Source organism: Trichomonas vaginalis, chromosome V, assembly GCF_026262505.1.
Source record: "Trichomonas vaginalis G3 chromosome V, whole genome shotgun sequence".
Classification (NCBI taxonomy): domain Eukaryota; phylum Parabasalia; order Trichomonadida; family Trichomonadidae; genus Trichomonas; species Trichomonas vaginalis.
Window position 1 is genome coordinate 10,973,116 of NC_067207.1, and position 20,705 is coordinate 10,993,820.

General features: G+C 36.7%; 2 protein-coding genes across 2 annotated transcripts, besides 2 other annotated features; both read left to right on the plus strand.

The window, feature by feature from the left end:
* Positions 1 to 457: part of a mobile genetic element that runs on past the window's edge.
* Positions 79 to 567: a mobile genetic element.
* A 588-nt stretch (positions 568 to 1,155) lies between these two features.
* On the plus strand, positions 1,156 to 6,987 carry TVAGG3_0315400 (nuclear chaperone required for maturation and nuclear export of pre-60s ribosome subunits; the record flags this gene model as incomplete). The annotated part of the gene is made up of 1 exon (XM_001305066.2): positions 1,156 to 6,987. The coding sequence occupies one exon, from the start codon at positions 1,156 to 1,158 to the stop codon at positions 6,985 to 6,987; it is 5,832 nt and encodes a 1,943-aa protein (XP_001305067.2).
* Positions 6,988 to 8,285: 1,298 nt separating this feature from the next.
* Positions 8,286 to 9,629, plus strand: TVAGG3_0315410 (uncharacterized protein; the record flags this gene model as incomplete). Its single annotated transcript, XM_001305065.1, has 1 exon — positions 8,286 to 9,629. One exon carries the CDS (start codon positions 8,286 to 8,288, stop codon positions 9,627 to 9,629), a length of 1,344 nt encoding a protein of 447 aa, XP_001305066.1.
* Between the last annotated feature and the right edge of the window lie 11,076 nt (positions 9,630 to 20,705).

Consider the following 20,705-nt stretch of genomic DNA (forward strand, 5'->3'; position numbering starts at 1 on the left):
ATTTAGTACCTTCTTCTGAAAGTGTTTCGTCTATTTCACCATCTAATAAATTTTGTGTTGATTCTGAGACATAATTTTTATATCTTTCTTCATGAGATTTCTGAACTTCTGATTCTGAAGCTGGGATATTCATTAAACCCTCTACTTCATTTTCATTATATTTTTCAACTTCTCTTAATTCCTTAATTTTTTCATCTATTTCATCTCTTATTTTTTCCAGTCTTTCAATTTCATCGTATTCATCATCTTTAATTCGTTCTTCATAATATTCAGGGAAAACATCAGGTTCTTTAGGTTTTTCTTCTTTAGATGTGGGATATAAGAAATTTATAACATCATCTTTATTCATTTTTCCATCATAATCAAACTCATTTAAAAACTCCGCGAATTTTTGACAATTTCTTAAATAATATTTATCAACCTCATAACCCGCCTCCTCTAATATATCCTTTATTTCCCTGTTTGTGAATCCTAATTTTTTAACGTCGTTAGTCTTGACACTCATTTCATACAAAATAAAAAAATAAAATAATAAACATAACTAAGTTTTAATTTTTCGTAAGAAGTTTGACCCATTCAGTTATTCAACAATGTTTAATTAATCGCGGAATATCTGACATCATCTATATATAGCTTCTTTTAAAATTAATGTTAATTTTTTTTATCTTTTATTTCATTATGTATGGGTTGAGTGTAAATGTCTTACAATTTTGAAAATTTTTTAAATCTTGATTTATTCAAAAACGTAAGAATAAAAACCGTAAGAATCATACATTTTTTACTTCATATGTTAAAAAAAATGATACAAAATCGTTCTATATTGTATGAATTCTTACATTTACAAAAAAAGTCACACAACCCTTCCATATATACTACTATTCTTATATTTATATTTTTTAGTTCACTTTTTAAATAATGATCTTTAGATTGAACCAATAACGCGATTTTCCATATAAATCGCGATTTTTTTGAAAAATCGCGACCACAATAAAATCGCAATTCATTAAAAAACGCGATTTTAAAAAAGTCGCGATTTTTCTAAAAAATCGCGATTTATATATTTAAATCGTGATTAAAAAAGTGGTTGCGGTTTTCCCTATTGATAAAAATAAATTCTCCAAAATAACGTGCATTGCGTCTATCGTTCAAGGAATAATGAGTTGCAATCCTAAGCCCGTTGTGTCAGAATATTGCGATGTTCTTGACCGCAGACGAGCTTATAAGCAGCATTGTAATCATTTGAACGAAATTTGCGGCTCAATTGATACTTCTCCGCCCATTGTTGCACCAAGAATTGTTGCTCATGAGAAAAAGAGAGAAGCTGAAATGAAAAAAACACTTGCACAAGATGCACATAATCTAGCTTTAATCAAAGGATTGCATGAATCGTCATCTTTAACAAATACATCAAGAAGATATAAACATATTCCTGATTGGGTCGAACAATTAGGAGCACCTGACGAATTAGTACTTAATTCACGTCCAGAATCACAAACAAACTCGCGCGCATCTACAGCTTCGAATTCTTCTGTCAGAAGAAAACGCAAAATCATTGTTGACGATGGATTTATGGTCGAAGACTCAGCTATATCTGCTGCAAATTCGAATTACGATAGTGATAGCCAAAGACCTATTAAAACTTCATATGGAGCACGCAAGAAAGTTGATTCTATAACACGCCCACAACAACCAAAGGCGCCAATTAAAGCAACAAGAAAGCCAGCAGCAGCTCAAAAGCAGAATTTACCAAAGTTACGAGTCAATTCGAAGCCGAAAGAGACTTTTCCAACTCAAAAGCCAACAAGCTACTTAATTCAAATTAAATCACATAAAGCAAGTACACCAAGCTCGGCAAGCTCAACACAATCGCAAAATACAAATCATTCGCAAAATGATGATGCAAAGTCTCAAAATCTCGAGACAGATGTTTCATTTAGTTTCGAATTTAGCAACATCGAGCCTACTGACAAAGACTTATTAGCTGATGAAGAACTCAGCGAAATAAATCTCACAAAAAGTGAGCAAAATTCTGATGATGATCTCAATATACAGGATTCCGTTAAAGAAATTAGCGGAAGCGATGATGAAATCAAAGTCAACAAGCAACAAAATCCTGAAAATGACGATCAAAATATTTCTACTGAAAAGGATCTGAAGCCTTTGAGCAGTGCTATTAAGGATAACCTTGATAATCTTGATGATAACGACTCGAATAAAGAAGAAAAAGAAGAATCAGAAAATAACGTACATAATGATTCCGAAGAAAAAGGCTTAGATCAAAAAGGCAGCAAGAATGAAGAGGAAGAACAACAAAACAATGAAGAAAAAGAAAATTCCGCCGAGAATAATTCTGAAGTTTCTGATTACGGGCTTGATCAGGAAGAATTAAATTCATTTGTTGATTCTCAGAAGAAGGACATCCTAAACAATGCTATTTCAGCAGCTGTTTCAAACTCATTATCCAATGGTCCAGAAGAAAATCCTCAAGAAGAGGAAAATAAGGACGAAAATAACGAAAACGATGAAAATAAAGAAGAAAATCCAGTAGAAAATAAAGAATTAGAAGATACAGAGAAAGAAAAAGAACCAGAGGTAAATGAAAAGGAGTTAGATGCAACAAATGACGCTGATACTAAATTATTTGATGAAATTAAAGATAAAATTGATGATTCTGAAAAAATTGATGATCAAAAAGAACCAGAACAGGAAAAGGAAATCGAAAATAAAGAAAACAAGCCTGAAGAAGAAGAAAAACATGAAGAAAAGCCGGAAGAAAATAATATAACCGAAGAAGAAGATAAAAAAGAGGAAGAAAAGCCACAACCTGAAGAAAGCAATGACAACAGAAATGAAATGGCTAAAGGCTTGGCTCGAGCTCTTCATATTGAAGATAATAAAGATATTGAACCGACAAAAGTTGAAGAAAAACCAAACGAAGACGAACAGAAAGACAGAAGCCTATCAATTACAGATAAAATTGGTGACATCATGAAAGAAAACGAAATCAAAAATAATGATGACGAAGAAAAACCGGAAGAAAACAAAGAAGATAAGAAAGAAAGTGAGGAACAACCAAAAATCTCCATCTTTGCTGCGGTCTCAGATGCTCTTGAGAAGAAAGATGAAGAAAAACCGAAATCCGAAGAGAATCAAGAAAATAAAGAAGAGAAAGATGAAAAGAAAGACGATGAAAAGCCAGAAAATGACTTATCCATTGCAAAGGCTCTTGAAAAAACTCTTGAGAAACCAGAAGAAAAGAAAGATGAAGAAGAAAAACCAAAAGAAGAAGAAAAAGAAACAAACACAGCAAAGAAAGAAGACGAGAAAGCAGGTCTTTCACTATTCGGTGCAGTTAGTGATGCTCTTGAACATCCATCAGAAACCGCATCCCGCGAATTCGAACCATCCAAATCAGAAGAAGCCAAAAAAGAAAAAGAAGAAGCAAAACCAGCTGAACAATCAGAACAGAAAGAACCAGAAGAAGAAAAGAAAGACAAAGACAAAGAAAATCAAGAAAAGCCAACTCTTTCACTCACAAGTGCAATTGGTGCAGCACTTGTTCATCAAACTGATAAACCAGAAGAAACTCAACCATCAGAAGAAGAAAAGAAAGAAGAAGAAGAAAAGAAAGAAGAAGAAGAAAAGAAAGAAGAAGAAGAAAAGAAAGAAGACGAAAAACCAAAGGCCGAAGAAGAAGAAAAGAAGGAAGAAAAACCTGAAGAAAAAGAAGATGATGAAAAGAAGGAAGAAGAAAAGCCAAAAGACAAAGATCTTTCACTCTCATCTGCTCTTGGTGCAGCTCTTCTTAATAAGCATGACGAAGAACCAGATAAGCCTAAAGAAGAAGAGAAACCAACAGAAGAACCAAAGAAAGAAGAAGATAAAGAAGTTAAGGAAGAAAAAGTAGAAGATGAGAAGAAAGAAGAAAAGCCAAAGGACAAAGATCTTTCTCTTTCTTCTGCACTTGGTGCTGCTCTTCTTAATAAACATGATGAAGAACCAAAGAAAGAAGAAGTTCAGGAAGAGAAGCCAGCCGAAGAAGAAAAGAAAGAAGAGGAGCCAAAGAAGGAGGAAGATGCAGAGAAACCAAAAGATCTCTCACTTGCATCAGCTCTTGGTGCTGCTCTTCTTGATAAACACAATGAAGAAGTCCCAGAAAAGAAGGAAACAGAAGAAGAGCCAAAGCAAGAAGAAGTTAAAGAAGAAAAACCTGAAGAAAAAGAAGAAGAAAAGCCAAAGGACAAAGATCTTTCACTCTCTTCCGCACTTGGAGCTGCCCTTCTTAACAAACACGAAGAAGAACCCGAAAAACCTCAAGAAGAAAACAAAGAAGCAGAAGAACCAAAGAAGGAAGAAGAAGCTAAAGGTGAAAAACCTGAGGAGAAGAAAGAAGAAGAAAAGCCAAAAGATCTTTCACTTTCATCAGCTCTTGGCGCAGCTCTTCTTAAGAACCATGAGGACGAACAAGAAAAGCCTAAAGAAGAAGAGAAGAAAGAAACAGAAGAAGAACCAAAGAAGGAAGAAGAGAAACCAAATGAAGAAGAAAAGAAAGAGGAAGAAAAGCCAAAAGATCTTTCATTGGCTTCAGCACTTGGAGCAGCCCTTCTTGACAAGCACGAGGAAGAAAAGCCTAAGGAAGAAGAGAAACCAAAGAATGAAGAAGAAGTTAAAGAAGAAAAACCAGCAGAAGAACCAAAGAAAGAGGAAGAAGAGAAACCAAAGAATGAAGAAGAAGTTAAAGAAGAAAAACCAGCAGAAGAACCAAAGAAAGAGGAAGAAGAAAAACCAAAAGAAAACGACCTTTCTCTCTCGTCTGCACTTGGAGCAGCTCTTCTTAAGAATAAGGAAGATGAACAAGAGAAGCCTAAAGAAGAAGAAGAAAAGAAAGAAGCAGAACAAAGCCCAGAAGAGGAAGATGCTAAGGAACCGCCTCCTTCAGAGGGGCATGAAAAGAAAATTTTATTTCAAAAACCAGGGAATCTTGGAGAAATGCAATCAAACGAACAAAATGACAATAAAACAAGAGAATTTAACAAAAAAATCGACGTACATCAGCCCGAACAGGAACATCAAGAAGGAGATAGCGAGGAAAAGAAATCAGATCTTCATGATGCTGATGAAGTAAAACCAAACGATACTTCTCTTGCATCAGCACTTGGAGCTGTTCTTCTCGACAAACACGATGAAGAGAAACCAAAGGAAGAAGAAAAAGCTGAACCAGAAAATCAAGACAAACATAAAGAAGAAGAGAAAGCTGAACAAGAAAAGCCAAAAGAAGAGGAAAATCCGAAGAAGGAAGACCTCTCACTTGCTGGAGCTCTTGGTGCAGCACTTCTTGACAAAGAAGAAGAAAAGAAAGAACCAGAACAAGCAGAAGAACAAAAAGAACTTCCACAACCAGAAGAACCCAAACAAGAAGAAGAAAAGCTACCAGAAGAAACTAAAAAGGACAATGAAAAGCCAGAAAATGACTTATCCATTGCAAAGGCTCTTGAAAAGACTCTTGAAAAGCCAGAAGAAAAGAAAGATGAAGAAGAAAAACCAAAAGAAGAAGAAAAAGAAACAAACACAGCAAAGAAAGAAGACGAGAAAGCAGGTCTTTCACTATTCGGTGCAGTTAGTGATGCTCTTGAACATCCATCAGAAACCACATCCCGCGAATTCGAACCATCCAAATCAGAAGAAACGAAAGAAGAAGAAAAAGAAGAAGCAAAACCAGCTGAACAATCAGAACAGAAAGAACCAGAAGAAGAAAAGAAAGACAAAGACAAAGACAAAGAAAATCAAGAAAAGCCAACTCTTTCACTCACAAGTGCAATTGGTGCAGCACTTGTTCATCAAACTGATAAACCAGAAGAAACTCAACCATCAGAAGAAGAAAAGAAAGAAGACGAAAAACCAAAGGCCGAAGAAGACGAAAAGAAAGAAGAAAAACCTGAAGAAAAAGAAGATGATGAAAAGAAGGAAGAAGAAAATCCAAAAGACAAAGACCTTTCTCTCTCATCTGCTCTTGGTGCAGCTCTTCTTAACAAACATGATGAAGAACCAGAGAAGGCTAAAGAAGAAGAGAAACCAACAGAAGAACCAAAGAAAGAAGAAGAAGAAGAAGTTAAGGAAGAAAAAGTAGAAGATGAGAAGAAAGAAGAAAAAAAACCAAAGGAAGAAGAACCAAAGAAAGAAGATCTTTCATTGGCAACAGCATTAGGAGAAGCTTTAATTAACAAACATGAAGAAGGAGAAGAAACTAAACCAGAAGAAAAGGAATTAAAGAAGGAAGAAAAAAAAGCTGAACCAGAAAATCAAGACAAACCTAAAGAAGATGAAAAAGAGACTGAAAAACCAAAAGAAGAGGAAAATCCGAAGAAGGAAGATCTCTCACTTGCAGGAGCTCTTGGTGCAGCACTTCTCCACAAAGAAGAAGAAAAGAAAGAACCAGAGCCACCTAAAGAAGAAAAGAAAGTTGAAGAAAAGCCAAAAGAAGAACCAAAGAAAGAAGAGGAAAAGCCAAAAGAAAACCAAAAGAGGCACCAAAGAAAGAAACAAAGCCAAGCGAGCCAATCAATCTCTTTGGAATGTTTGGAACAAAAGATACATCCAAAGAAAACCTCAAACCACAAGAACATAAAGAACAGCCAAAACAACAAGAAAAGAAACCAGAGCCACCTAAAGAAGAAAAGAAAGTTGAAGAAAAGCCAAAAGAAGAACCAAAGAAAGAAGAGGAAAAGCCAAAAGAAAAACCAAAAGAGGCACCAAAGAAAGAAACAAAGCCAAGCGAGCCAATCAATCTCTTTGGAATGTTTGGAACAAAAGATACATCCAAAGAAAACCTCAAACCACAAGAACATAAAGAACAGCCAAAACAACAAGAAAAGAAACCAGAGCCACCTAAACCACAACAACATCAAAACAATACAAAGAAAGAAGAACCAAAGAAGAACAAATATGCAGATGATGATGATCCTGGTCCACTTTCTTTCATGGATGTAATCAGTCGCCAATTCAGTAACGCACCTCCACCACCTCCTCCACATTCTTCTGCAACTAAACCAAGAGATTTCAAGCCAAAAGAAGATGAATCAAAGACTTTAAAAGCGTCTGGCAAATCTTCTGAGTCTCTGAAAGATTCAGAAGATAAGAAGCCAAAACAAGAAGAAAAGAAAGAGGAAACAAAACCAAAGGAAGAAAAGCCAAATCTTTCTTTGGCAGCTGGTTTAGCAGCAACATTAGTTAAACCAGATGAAAAGAAAGATGAAGAAAAACCAAAAGAAATCGAAAATAAAGAACAAGAAAAACCAAAATCTCCACATGATGAAAAGAAAGAAGAAGAAAAACCTAAGGAAGAAGAGAAGTCCAAAGAAGATGAAAAGAAGGACGAAGAAAAACCGAAGCTTTCTTTGGCTGAAGGTTTAGCAAATGCACTAGATAAACCAGATGAAAAGAAAGAAGAAGAAAAAAAATCTCCTAAAGAAGAAGAACAGAAGAAAGATGATGAAAAGAAGGAAGAGAAACCTAATGAAGAAGAGAAAACTCCTAAAGAGGAAGAGAAGAAGGAAGAAGAACCAAAGAAAGAAGAGGAAAAGCCGAAACTTTCTTTAGCTGAAGGTTTAGCAAATGCATTAGACAAACATGAAGAAAAAGAAGAGAAACCAGAGTCTCCTAAAGAAGAAAAGAAAGAGGAAGAAGAGCCTAAATCTCCAAAGAAAGAAGACGAAAAAGAAAAATCTCTTAATGAAGAACCAAAGAAGGAAGAAAATAAAGAAGAAAAGCCAAAACTTTCTTTAGTTGCAGAGATAGAAAACGCTCTTGACAAACCAGAAGAAAAAGAAGAGAAGAAAGAGGAAGAAAAACAATCTCCGAAGAAGGAGAACGAAGAAGAGAAACCAAAAGAAAGAGATTTCAACTATTCTCAAGATCAAAAACCAAAGCTTTCTCTTGCAATAATTCCTGATCATTCTCTCGACATCAAAGAAGAAGAAAAACTAAACTCACCAAAGAAAGAAGAAGAAGAAAAACTAAACTCACCAAAGAAAGAAGAAGAAAATGAAAAACTTTCTTTAGTTCAAAATGTTTCTGATGCATTGGAGAGACCAGAAGTCGAAGAAGAAAAAGAGAAACAAGAAGAGAAAGAAGAAAAGAAACCTGCTTTAGCCATTGTTCCTATTAATGCAGACAAAGATGAATCACAACCAAAAGAAAGAGAATTTAAACCACAAAGCAAACCACAACTTTCATTAAATGTTGATTCAATTGATAAAGAACCAGAACCAAAACAAGTCAAATTAACAATGACTCCAAATGTCGATCAAATCTTCACACAGGAAGCAATAAAACCAAAAGAAGAAGAACCACAAGTTAAACCACAATTATCTTCTTCCCAAAGCATCATTGAGAAACCAGAAGAAATTAAAGCTCAACCACAAATTTCTTCATCTAAATCCATTGATTTGCCAATAGAAGACAGACATCTTCCAGAGTTATCTCGATCTCCAAATGTCTTAGAAATACCTGTAGTTGAACAAGAACAAGTTAAACCACAGATATCAGAGACATCGAATGCAATTGAACTTCCTGACGAAGAGAAAGTTCAACCACAACTTTCGATGAGTCAAAACATCATTGAAAAACCAGAAGAAGCTAAAGTACAGCCACAGATTTCTTCTTCCAAATCAATTGATTTCCCAGAAGTCAAACAAATTATTCCGCAAATTTCTGATGCTTCTTACACTGTTGAATTTCCAGCAGAAAACAAAGTTCAACCAAGAATTTCAGATACATCGAATTCGGTTGAACTTCCTGAGCAACAGAGACAATCACCACAGATCTCGATAACTCAGAATGTCATTGAGATGCCTGAAGAAGTCAAACAACTTCCTCAGTTATCTCATTCTCCAAATGTTTTGGAAATTCAAGAAAAAGAAATTCCGAAACTCGAAATTTCGTCGATAAAGGACGAATCAGAGTTTTCTAAACCAGAAAAGAAACTTTCTCTTTCATTCTGCAATAACTCCAGCGAGAAGTTCTCACAATCTCCTAAGATTGTTCCTGAAGTCGAATCCAAAGAAAGAACTTTGAATTTGTCTGAAAAGAAGAATTTCACTTTTTGCACGAATTCAAGCGAAAAGTTCTCAGTTATGCCTGGCGAAGACATGGTCCAGAACGGAAGGAAGTCCGCTCTAACTGTTGTTAACGAACAGACACATTCAGGCGAAAACAGGAAGTCTTCTTTGAGCTCTTCAAACGACCAGAACGAAAGAAGAACTAAGAAACATCGCAATTCTCACAAACCGAAGTTGGAAGTCAACAACGATTATCTCGAGATGAAGAGCGATTCTTCAATGTTTGATTATGAAGACAGAAGGCCTTTGTCTGAGAGATCCAAGGCTCTCAAGCTCTCCTTCTCCAAAGTCACAGAAGTTGTTGACCCAGACAATCCTGATGTTAAGAGCTACAGAGAACAGTTCAACTCTGCAAGATCTAAACCATCAATTACATTTACTTTGGCTCCAGAACATGATGTTGCTGAAGGAGAAAAGATTCAGCTCCAAGACATCATCAACAGCAGGTTCATGACACCAGAGAAAGATAAGCAAAATCAAACATCAAAGATGAGATACCATGATTATGATTAAGTTTATTATTTATTGTTTATTTTTTAAAAATTTATTATGAATTCTATATATATTTTGCAGTTTTAAAATTAGTTGCTACTACTAATAATCATAAACCCCATTTTGAGATTCATATTGTATAATTATTTTAGGATTTTTATTCAGCTAGTTTCGAAAAAGTTTAAAATTGTCCATATGTTTTAAATAATTATTTCCTATAAATATGAAATGAATTTAGGTTATATGATTAGATATATTCCACACACAATTTGCCTATTACTGTTAATCTCCCTTTGGCAGAACTATGTATAAATAATTCTAAATATAATATAACAAATTGAGATCTGAACAAAACAGGCGTCAATACTTTTAATGATTTTTGAAAAAAAAATAACAATCAGAGGCACTTATCAGACATATGGAAAATTGAGGCGAAAACGATAAATCACATTTTTGTTCTCAATTTTTTCACAATAACTCAAAATATCCAGCAAGTTCTGGTGAATGTGTATGTGCATATGTATGAATTTATAATAGTGTAAAAAATTCACTTTGACAATATTATATTTGGATAATTAATTTTAAAATTTTCAGCATTTTTTTAATGGTAAGAATTCAACTGGATACCCAGATATTCCAGAGGATTAACAATTGCAATACAAGTGAAAAAATTACATTAGCAATCAACAATGTCGAGATAGTTATCAATAAATTTTTTGCAATAACTTTCTCAGAAATGATTTATAACAAATATCGGTTAGATAACAAAATTGCCAAAATTGAGATATTTGTTAATGTTTCGTCACCTGATACATATAAATTACCCTACGTTCCCAACTTCTGGAAAACGGTTTTTCACCCTTATGATCAGTTTCAGACACTTTGGGAGTCTCCCAAACTTTGATATTTTGCATTATGATAGAGAAACGTGTCTAGTTTAACGCACAGTTGTTTTAAAGGCAAATGATGATATCACATGAAATTATCAAATTATCAAATTTTGAAGTACCAGTCCAAAGGGTTAATTAGATCCTACACAGATGTGCGATAGTGAAACATATGTGTTCTTGATTTGAGAAGTCCTACTGATAGAGGTATGAATCTCACAGCTTTGTGTGAGTGTGTCTGACACTTGTATAGAGTGGAATATGCGCCGACATATATTATATAATAACATGTAGTTGATAATTATGAAAAAATAGAATTCGATGCGAATGATATTGAAAGTTGTTTTGTAATTTGATATTTTTCTTATATGTGTTAATTAGTAAATGGCTTGTTTGTTGTGATAGTACTGTGAAAAATGAAAGGTATTTTAAATTAAAAAATTGAGATTTTGAGATATCTCTAGAATTAAGAATTTATTATGTATTTGACTTTTATATAACTATGTGTAAAGGATCTCGATGTCTATATGCTTTAAATAAAATTAAATAAAATGAGATAAAAAATTAAAATGGACAAGAAGATATATGGAAATGTAATTTGTATTGTGTTGGTTGTTGGCAAAATGATTTTAATACAGATTTAAGGATTTGGAATGGATTTGAAATTAAATGATTTTAATTCAAGGAGTAATAAGATTTTGAACTGGTTTTTATTTTGTGAATGTAAACTCCTTCCATAGGATATGTATTAGAAAGATCAATGTCAAACTTTTTGAAAGAATTTTTTTTTGTTGAGCGATTTTCTCATATTTAATAATATATTTAAGTTGGCGTATCTTACGCCCTTCCAAAAATATGTATTAGAAAGATCAATGTCAAACTTTTTGAAAGAATTTTTTTTTTGTTGAGCGATTTTCTCATATTTAATAATATATTTAAGTTGGCGTATCTTACGCCCTTCCAAAAATATGTATTAGAAAGATGACTTATAATTTCATAAATTATTTTGTCCCGACGGTTTGAGTGGTTATCAGAATGGTTGCTTACACAATGCGTCAGCAAAATGTCGGTTGGGGTGCCCTTCTTGGCCTCCTGAGTACTCACCAAGATACCCCCAGCTCCCGCAAAACACCTCCCTTAGGTGCGCATTACCTGACGGCATTATTTTGCAATTATTTCAAATTTTTTAGATGTCTTTTGTTAAAGTTTGTTAACTAAAGACTTGAAAACAGCTTACCGCTTCAAGCTGCTCTCTTCCCGGTTCCTCTGCCGCAATCTTCTGTTTGATTGTGCGCAAAGCTCTCCTCCTTGTGAACCATGGCTGATAGAAAGAACTGAAAGACAGGATAGGAGGAACATGCCGGTTCAAGTTAACTTGCAATATGCTTCTGATTAGTGATTTTAGATGAAAGATTAGCGAAATCGCATTTAATTTGGATAGAAGGATTCAATTTTATGAAGCAGGCTCGTAGAAAATATGCAGGAATAGCACAATCTTTTGCAATCACAACGCGATTGCAAAACTTTGACCGACAAGAGTGTATTATGCACTCTTGTCGGTCTGCATGTCTCATTCCAGGAGACATTGTCACTGCATGTCTCCCAGAATGAGACAATCTTCCGCATTCATAACTTGAATGCGGAAGTTTGACCGACAAGAGTGTATTGTGCACTCTTGTCGGTCTGCATGTCTCATTCCAGGAGACATTGTCACTGCATGTCTCCCAGAATGAGACAATCTTCTGCAATCAGAATGTGGTTGCAAAACTTTGACCGACAAGAGTGTATTGTGCACTCTTGTCGGTCTGCATGTCTCATTCCAGGAGACATTGTCACTGCATGTCTCCCAGAATGAGACAATCTTCTGCAATCAGAATGTGGTTGCAAAACTTTGACCGACAAGAGTGTATTGTGCACTCTTGTCGGTCTGCATGTCTCATTCCAGGAGACATTGTCACTGCATGTCTCCCAGAATGAGACAATCTTCTGCAATCAGAATGTGGTTGCAAAACTTTGACCGACAAGAGTGTATTGTGCACTCTTGTCGGTCTGCATGTCTCATTCCAGGAGACATTGTCACTGCATGTCTCCCAGAATGAGACAATCTTCTGCAATCAGAATGTGGTTGCAAAACTTTGACCGACAAGAGTGTATTGTGCACTCTTGTCGGTCTGCATGTCTCATTCCAGGAGACATTGTCACTGCATGTCTCCCAGAATGAGACAATCTTCTGCAATCAGAATGTGGTTGCAAAACTTTGACCGACAAGAGTGTATTGTGCACTCTTGTCGGTCTGCATGTCTCATTCCAGGAGACATTGTCACTGCATGTCTCCCAGAATGAGACAATCTTCTGCAATCAGAATGTGGTTGCAAAACTTTGACCGACAAGAGTGTATTGTGCACTCTTGTCGGTCTGCATGTCTCATTCCAGGAGACATTGTCACTGCATGTCTCCCAGAATGAGACAATCTTCTGCAATCAGAATGTGGTTGCAAAACTTTGACCGACAAGAGTGTATTGTGCACTCTTGTCGGTCTGCATGTCTCATTCCAGGAGACATTGTCACTGCATGTCTCCCAGAATGAGACAATCTTCTGCAATCAGAATGTGGTTGCAAACTTTGACCGACAAGAGTGTATTGTGCACTCTTGTCGGTCTGCATGTCTCATTCCAGGAGACATTGTCACTGCATGTCTCCCAGAATGAGACAATCTTCTGCAATCAGAATGTGGTTGCAAAACTTTGACCGACAAGAGTGTATTGTGCACTCTTGTCGGTCTGCATGTCTCATTCCAGGAGACATTGTCACTGCATGTCTCCCAGAATGAGACAATCTTCTGCAATCAGAATGTGGTTGCAAAACTTTGACCGACAAGAGTGTATTGTGCACTCTTGTCGGTCTGCATGTCTCATTCCAGGAGACATTGTCACTGCATGTCTCCCAGAATGAGACAATCTTCTGCAATCAGAATGTGGTTGCAAAACTTTGACCGACAAGAGTGTATTGTGCACTCTTGTCGGTCTGCATGTCTCATTCCAGGAGACATTGTCACTGCATGTCTCCCAGAATGAGACAATCTTCTGCAATCAGAATGTGGTTGCAAAACTTTGACCGACAAGAGTGTATTGTGCACTCTTGTCGGTCTGCATGTCTCATTCCAGGAGACATTGTCACTGCATGTCTCCCAGAATGAGACAATCTTCTGCAATCAGAATGTGGTTGCAAAACTTTGACCGACAAGAGTGTATTGTGCACTCTTGTCGGTCTGCATGTCTCATTCCAGGAGACATTGTCACTGCATGTCTCCCAGAATGAGACAATCTTCTGCAATCAGAATGTGGTTGCAAAACTTTGACCGACAAGAGTGTATTGTGCACTCTTGTCGGTCTGCATGTCTCATTCCAGGAGACATTGTCACTGCATGTCTCCCAGAATGAGACAATCTTCTGCAATCAGAATGTGGTTGCAAAACTTTGACCGACAAGAGTGTATTGTGCACTCTTGTCGGTCTGCATGTCTCATTCCAGGAGACATTGTCACTGCATGTCTCCCAGAATGAGACAATCTTCTGCAATCAGAATGTGGTTGCAAAACTTTGACCGACAAGAGTGTATTGTGCACTCTTGTCGGTCTGCATGTCTCATTCCAGGAGACATTGTCACTGCATGTCTCCCAGAATGAGACAATCTTCTGCAATCAGAATGTGGTTGCAAAACTTTGACCGACAAGAGTGTATTGTGCACTCTTGTCGGTCTGCATGTCTCATTCCAGGAGACATTGTCACTGCATGTCTCCCAGAATGAGACAATCTTCTGCAATCAGAATGTGGTTGCAAAACTTTGACCGACAAGAGTGTATTGTGCACTCTTGTCGGTCTGCATGTCTCATTCCAGGAGACATTGTCACTGCATGTCTCCCAGAATGAGACAATCTTCTGCAATCAGAATGTGGTTGCAAAACTTTGACCGACAAGAGTGTATTGTGCACTCTTGTCGGTCTGCATGTCTCATTCCAGGAGACATTGTCACTGCATGTCTCCCAGAATGAGACAATCTTCTGCAATCAGAATGTGGTTGCAAAACTTTGACCGACAAGAGTGTATTGTGCACTCTTGTCGGTCTGCATGTCTCATTCCAGGAGACATTGTCACTGCATGTCTCCCAGAATGAGACAATCTTCTGCAATCAGAATGTGGTTGCAAAACTTTGACCGACAAGAGTGTATTGTGCACTCTTGTCGGTCTGCATGTCTCATTCCAGGAGACATTGTCACTGCATGTCTCCCAGAATGAGACAATCTTCTGCAATCAGAATGTGGTTGCAAAACTTTGACCGACAAGAGTGTATTGTGCACTCTTGTCGGTCTGCATGTCTCATTCCAGGAGACATTGTCACTGCATGTCTCCCAGAATGAGACAATCTTCTGCAATCAGAATGTGGTTGCAAAACTTTGACCGACAAGAGTGTATTGTGCACTCTTGTCGGTCTGCATGTCTCATTCCAGGAGACATTGTCACTGCATGTCTCCCAGAATGAGACAATCTTCTGCAATCAGAATGTGGTTGCAAAACTTTGACCGACAAGAGTGTATTGTGCACTCTTGTCGGTCTGCATGTCTCATTCCAGGAGACATTGTCACTGCATGTCTCCCAGAATGAGACAATCTTCTGCAATCAGAATGTGGTTGCAAAACTTTGACCGACAAGAGTGTATTGTGCACTCTTGTCGGTCTGCATGTCTCATTCCAGGAGACATTGTCACTGCATGTCTCCCAGAATGAGACAATCTTCTGCAATCAGAATGTGGTTGCAAAACTTTGACCGACAAGAGTGTATTGTGCACTCTTGTCGGTCTGCATGTCTCATTCCAGGAGACATTGTCACTGCATGTCTCCCAGAATGAGACAATCTTTCTGCAATCAGAATGTGGTTGCAAAACTTTGACCGACAAGAGTGTATTGTGCACTCTTGTCGGGTCTGCATGTCTCATTCCAGGAGACATTGTCACTGCATGTCTCCCAGAATGAGACAATCTTCTGCAATCAGAATGTGGTTGCAAAACTTTGACCGACAAGAGTGTATTGTGCACTCTTGTCGGTCTGCATGTCTCATTCCAGGAGACATTGTCACTGCATGTCTCCCAGAATGAGACAATCTTCTGCAATCAGAATGTGGTTGCAAAACTTTGACGACCAAGAGTGTATTGTGCACTCTTGTCGGTCTGCATGTATCATTCCGGAGACATTGTCACTGCATGTCTCCGCAGAATGAGACAATCTTCTGCAATCAGAATGTGGTTGCAAAACTTTGCACGACAAGAGTGTATTGTGCACTCTTGTCGGTCTGCATGTCTCATTCCAGGAGACATTGTCACTGCATGTCTCCCAGAATGAGACAATCTCTGCAAATCAGAATGTGGTTGCAAAACTTTGACCGACAAGAGTGTATTGTGCACTCTTGTCGGTCTGCATGTCATCATTCCAGGAGACATTGTCACTGCATGTCTGCATTCCGGGAGACAATTGTCAGCATGTCTCCCAGAATGAGACAATCTTCTGCAATCAGAATGTGGTTGCAAAACTTTGAACCGACAAGAGTGTATTGTGCACTCTTGTCGGTCTGCATGTCTCATTCCAGGGAGACATTGTCACTGCATGTCTCCCAGAATGAGACAATCTTCTGCAATCAGAATGTGGTTGCAAAACTTTGACCGACAAGAGTGTATTGTGCACTCTTGTCGGTCTGCATGTCTCATTCCAGGAGACATTGTCACTGCATGTCTCCCAGAATGAGACAATCTTCTGCATCAGAATGTGGTTGCAAACTTTGACCGACAAGGAGTGTATTGTGCACCTTGTCGGTCTGCATGTCTCATTCCAGGAGACATTGTCACTGCATGTCTCCCAGAATGAGACAATCTTCTGCAATCAGAATGTGGTTGCAAACTTTGACCGACAAGAGTGTATTGTGCACTCTTGTCGGTCTGCATGTCTCATTCCAGGAGACATTGTCACTGCATGTCTCCCAGAATGAGACAATCTTTCTGCAATCAGAATGTGGTTGCAAAACTTTGACCGACAAGAGTGTTATTGTGCACTCTTGTCGGTCTGCATGTCTCATTCGGGAGACATTGTCACTGCATGTCTCCCAGAATGAGAACAATCTTCTGCAATCAGAATGTGGTTGCAAAACTTTGACCGACAAGAGTGTATTGTGCACTCTGTCGGTCTGCATGTCTCATTCCAGGAGACATTGTCACTGCATGTCTCCCAGAATGAGACAATCTTCTGCAATCAGAATGTGGTTGCAAAACTTTGACCGACAAGAGTGTATTGTGCACTCTTGTCGGTCTGCATGTCTCATTCCAGGAGACATTGTCACTGCATGTCTCCCAGAATGAGACAATCTTCTGCAATCAGAATGTGGTTGCCAAACTTTGACCGACAAGAGTGTATTGTGCACTCTTGTCGGTCTGCATGTCTCATTCCAGGAGACATTGTCACTGCATGTCTCCCAGAATGAGACAATCTTCTGCAATCAGAATGTGGTTGCAAAACTTTGACCGACAAGAGTGTATTGTGCACTCTTGTCGGTCTGCATGTCTCATTCCAGGAGACATTGTCACTGCATGTCTCCCAGAATGAGACAATCTTCTGCAATCAGAATGTGGTTGCAAAACTTTGACCGACAAGAGTGTATTGTGCACTCTTGTCGGTCTGCATGTCTCATTCCAGGAGACATTGTCACTGCATGTCTCCCAGAATGAGACAATCTTCTGCAATCAGAATGTGGTTGCAAAACTTTGACCGACAAGAGTGTATTGTGCACTCTTGTCGGTCTGCATGTCTCATTCCAGGAGACATTGTCACTGCATGTCTCCCAGAATGAGACAATCTTCTGCAATCAGAATGTGGTTGCAAAACTTTGACCGACAAGAGTGTATTGTGCACTCTTGTCGGTCTGCATGTCTCATTCCAGGAGACATTGTCACTGCATGTCTCCCAGAATGAGACAATCTTCTGCAATCAGAATGTGGTTGCAAAACTTTGACCGACAAGAGTGCACAATACACTCTTGTCGATTTAAATGTATCTTACAATCAAAGACACTTTCATACAATCTTTTCGAAGTTAAAAAAAAAATTAATTATTTCTTTCTTTTGTTTATTAAATCGCCTTACTCACGTACTAATCTCTTTTAGAGACTCTATCGAGCTATCCCACATATAAACCTGTGACAATAATACATATTTACTCTCTTCATATTCTGATCTCATGACACATTATCGCAAAAACTATAATTATACAACACATCTCATAAAGTCTCATTTTAGCCCTATCTAAGCGTTCAAAACCTATTTTCCACACGTAATCTGATTCTTCTGGCTCCGCTGATTCGATTTTTGCTGTCAGATCGTGAAAATATGCATCACATAACAAGATAAATGCAAATTGCACAACTTAATATTTTCCTTAAAATTTCTCTTCAGGTTCATACCTAAATAAGCTCTTTTTTTGAAAATTCAATTTTTTCCAAAAATGTATGAATTCAAAAGTTCAGATTATATCTAGTCATTTTCCAACATTAATTTTGTGTTTTAGTTTTTGAGATATTCATTTTATTATACGTATTATTCAGAAAATTAAAAGAATTTGTGAGGGGAAACAGAGGAGATAATAAATATGTAAAGATGGATGAATAGACAATTTGAAAAAAAAAGCAATAATTTTGAGTTGTGTTTATCTCTTTATGTGATGCATATTTTCACGATCTGACAGCAAAAATCGAATCAGCGGAGCCAGAAGAATCAGATTACGTGTGGAAAATAGGTTTTGAACGCTTAGATAGGGCTAAAATGAGACTTTATGAGATGTGTTGTATAATTATAGTTTTTGCGATAATGTGTCATGAGATCAGAATATGAAGAGAGTAAATATGTATTATTGTCACAGGTTTATATGTGGGATAGCTCGATAGAGTCTCTAAAAGAGATTAGTACGTGAGTAAGGCGATTTAATAAACAAAAGAAAGAAATAATTAATTTTTTTTTTAACTTCGAAAAGATTGTATGAAAGTGTCTTTGATTGTAAGATACATTTAAATCGACAAGAGTGTATTGTGCACTCTTGTCGGTCAAACTTCCGCATTCAAGTTATGAATGCGGAAGATTGTCTCATTCTGGGAGACATGCAGTGACAATGTCTCCTGGAATGAGACATGCAGACCGACAAGAGTGCACAATACACTCTTGTCGGTCAAAGTTTTGCAACCACATTCTGATTGCAGAAGATTGTCTCATTCTGGGAGACATGCAGTGACAATGTCTCCTGGAATGAGACATGCAGACCGACAAGAGTGCACAATACACGTTTGTCGGTCAAACTTCCGCATTCAAGTTATGAATGCGGAAGATTGTCTCATTCTGGGAGACATTCAGAGGCAATGTCTCCCGAATGAGACATGCAGACCGACAAGAGTGCACAATACACTCTTGTCGGTCAAAGTTTTGCAACCACATTCTGATTGCAGAAGATTGTCTCATTCTGGGAGACATGCAGTGACAATGTCTCCCGGAATGAGACATGCAGACCGACAAGAGTGCACAATACACTCTTGTCGGTCAAAGTTCCCACATTCTGATTGCAGAAGATTGTCTCATTCTGGGAGACATGCAGTGACAATGTCTCCTGGAATGAGACATGCAGACCGACAAGAGTGCACAATACACTCTTGTCGGTCAAACTTCCTAATACAAAATTTGATTCCCTTATTATCTTCTTAACAAAACTTAAGATTTCAATAATACATCATGAAAACATTCATTTACTACATTCACACTGTTATTCCTTTCTATAAATTAACTCATTTAATAGAATCTTGTTTTTATATCTTATTATTTTCTCATAATACTTCTAATTCCTCTATTTCCTCTTCCACATAAAATTTAATTTTGTAATGCTATCATATACACTTAATGTTTTCAAATTTTCAGATTTAAATTTAATCTTTATTTTCATCATCATTTATAATCTTGTTCCTATATAAAGTTATAATAAATTATCGTCAGATTCTAATATTTATGATTCTTACTACTCAATTCAATATAATTATGTTAGTCACTCATATTCAGGAGAATAATTTAAAAATCTATAGCTCATATTTTGATAGTTATATATTTAGATGATATATATTGCAATTCCGGTTTCAACACGATCAAATGCCAAACCAAGACAAAATATATATGAATTTTCAAAATATCGATTTACATTAGAATCTATATCTAATTTTATCAATACACAAGTAGGGAATGTTCAATACATCTTTGAGCAACGTGAATAGCACAATTTTATAGGATTATTTGTTGATTATATAAAATATAAGCCAAATCGAATCTGCTGTATAGTACTTTAGTTTATCATTGAATGTTAAATGTGTTCAGATAAATATTTGAGTCAGATATCGCATTTTCTAATTTCAAAATTTATCTCATGAAGTTAGAATTTATTTGATCATACAACATCATGTTAGTCAAACTAGAGTTCAATGGCGATTCTAAAATGGAACAAATGCTTGTTTTATCAAAATGTTAAAATATTAATCTAAAAAACTTAATATCTAACCAAACCATTCTAGAATTATTATATACATGTATAGGCAATCTAAATGCACACGGAATTCGGAAAATTAAAAAGAATATTTATGAGACTATTAAATCTTATGTAATTCAATGAAAAGTAGATAATATGAATATCTATAGGCTATATATCAACATATGAGTTTTTGGTTTGACCAATACTATACTAATGTGATCAAATTAATCTGATTTCTTAGATTTTCATTTGAAGCATTTGCAGTAGTAGGGGTACCTTTATATATTAACATATTAAAAATTGCGCTCCGATTCGCAGTTTCTTCATGATTTTGAGATTGCATTAGATTTCGCGATGCAGAAAAAAATCACTTTAGATTCCCGTCAAACTCTAAGTATAAGCATGTCTCTATATGTCGAAACTGTCTGCGCTATTTATTTCCCGGCTCAAAAAACCACGGTGTCTGTGTGAGGAAAATACCCATTTTAGGACCCTGGGTAGGGGGTCATGAAAATTTTCCAAGAGTTGGAAATATAGGGTACTGCAAGATATCCTTCAATGTAACAAAACTGAATTTGAATGCAACGAAACTATTTTAAAGGATCTTTTCTATATAGGA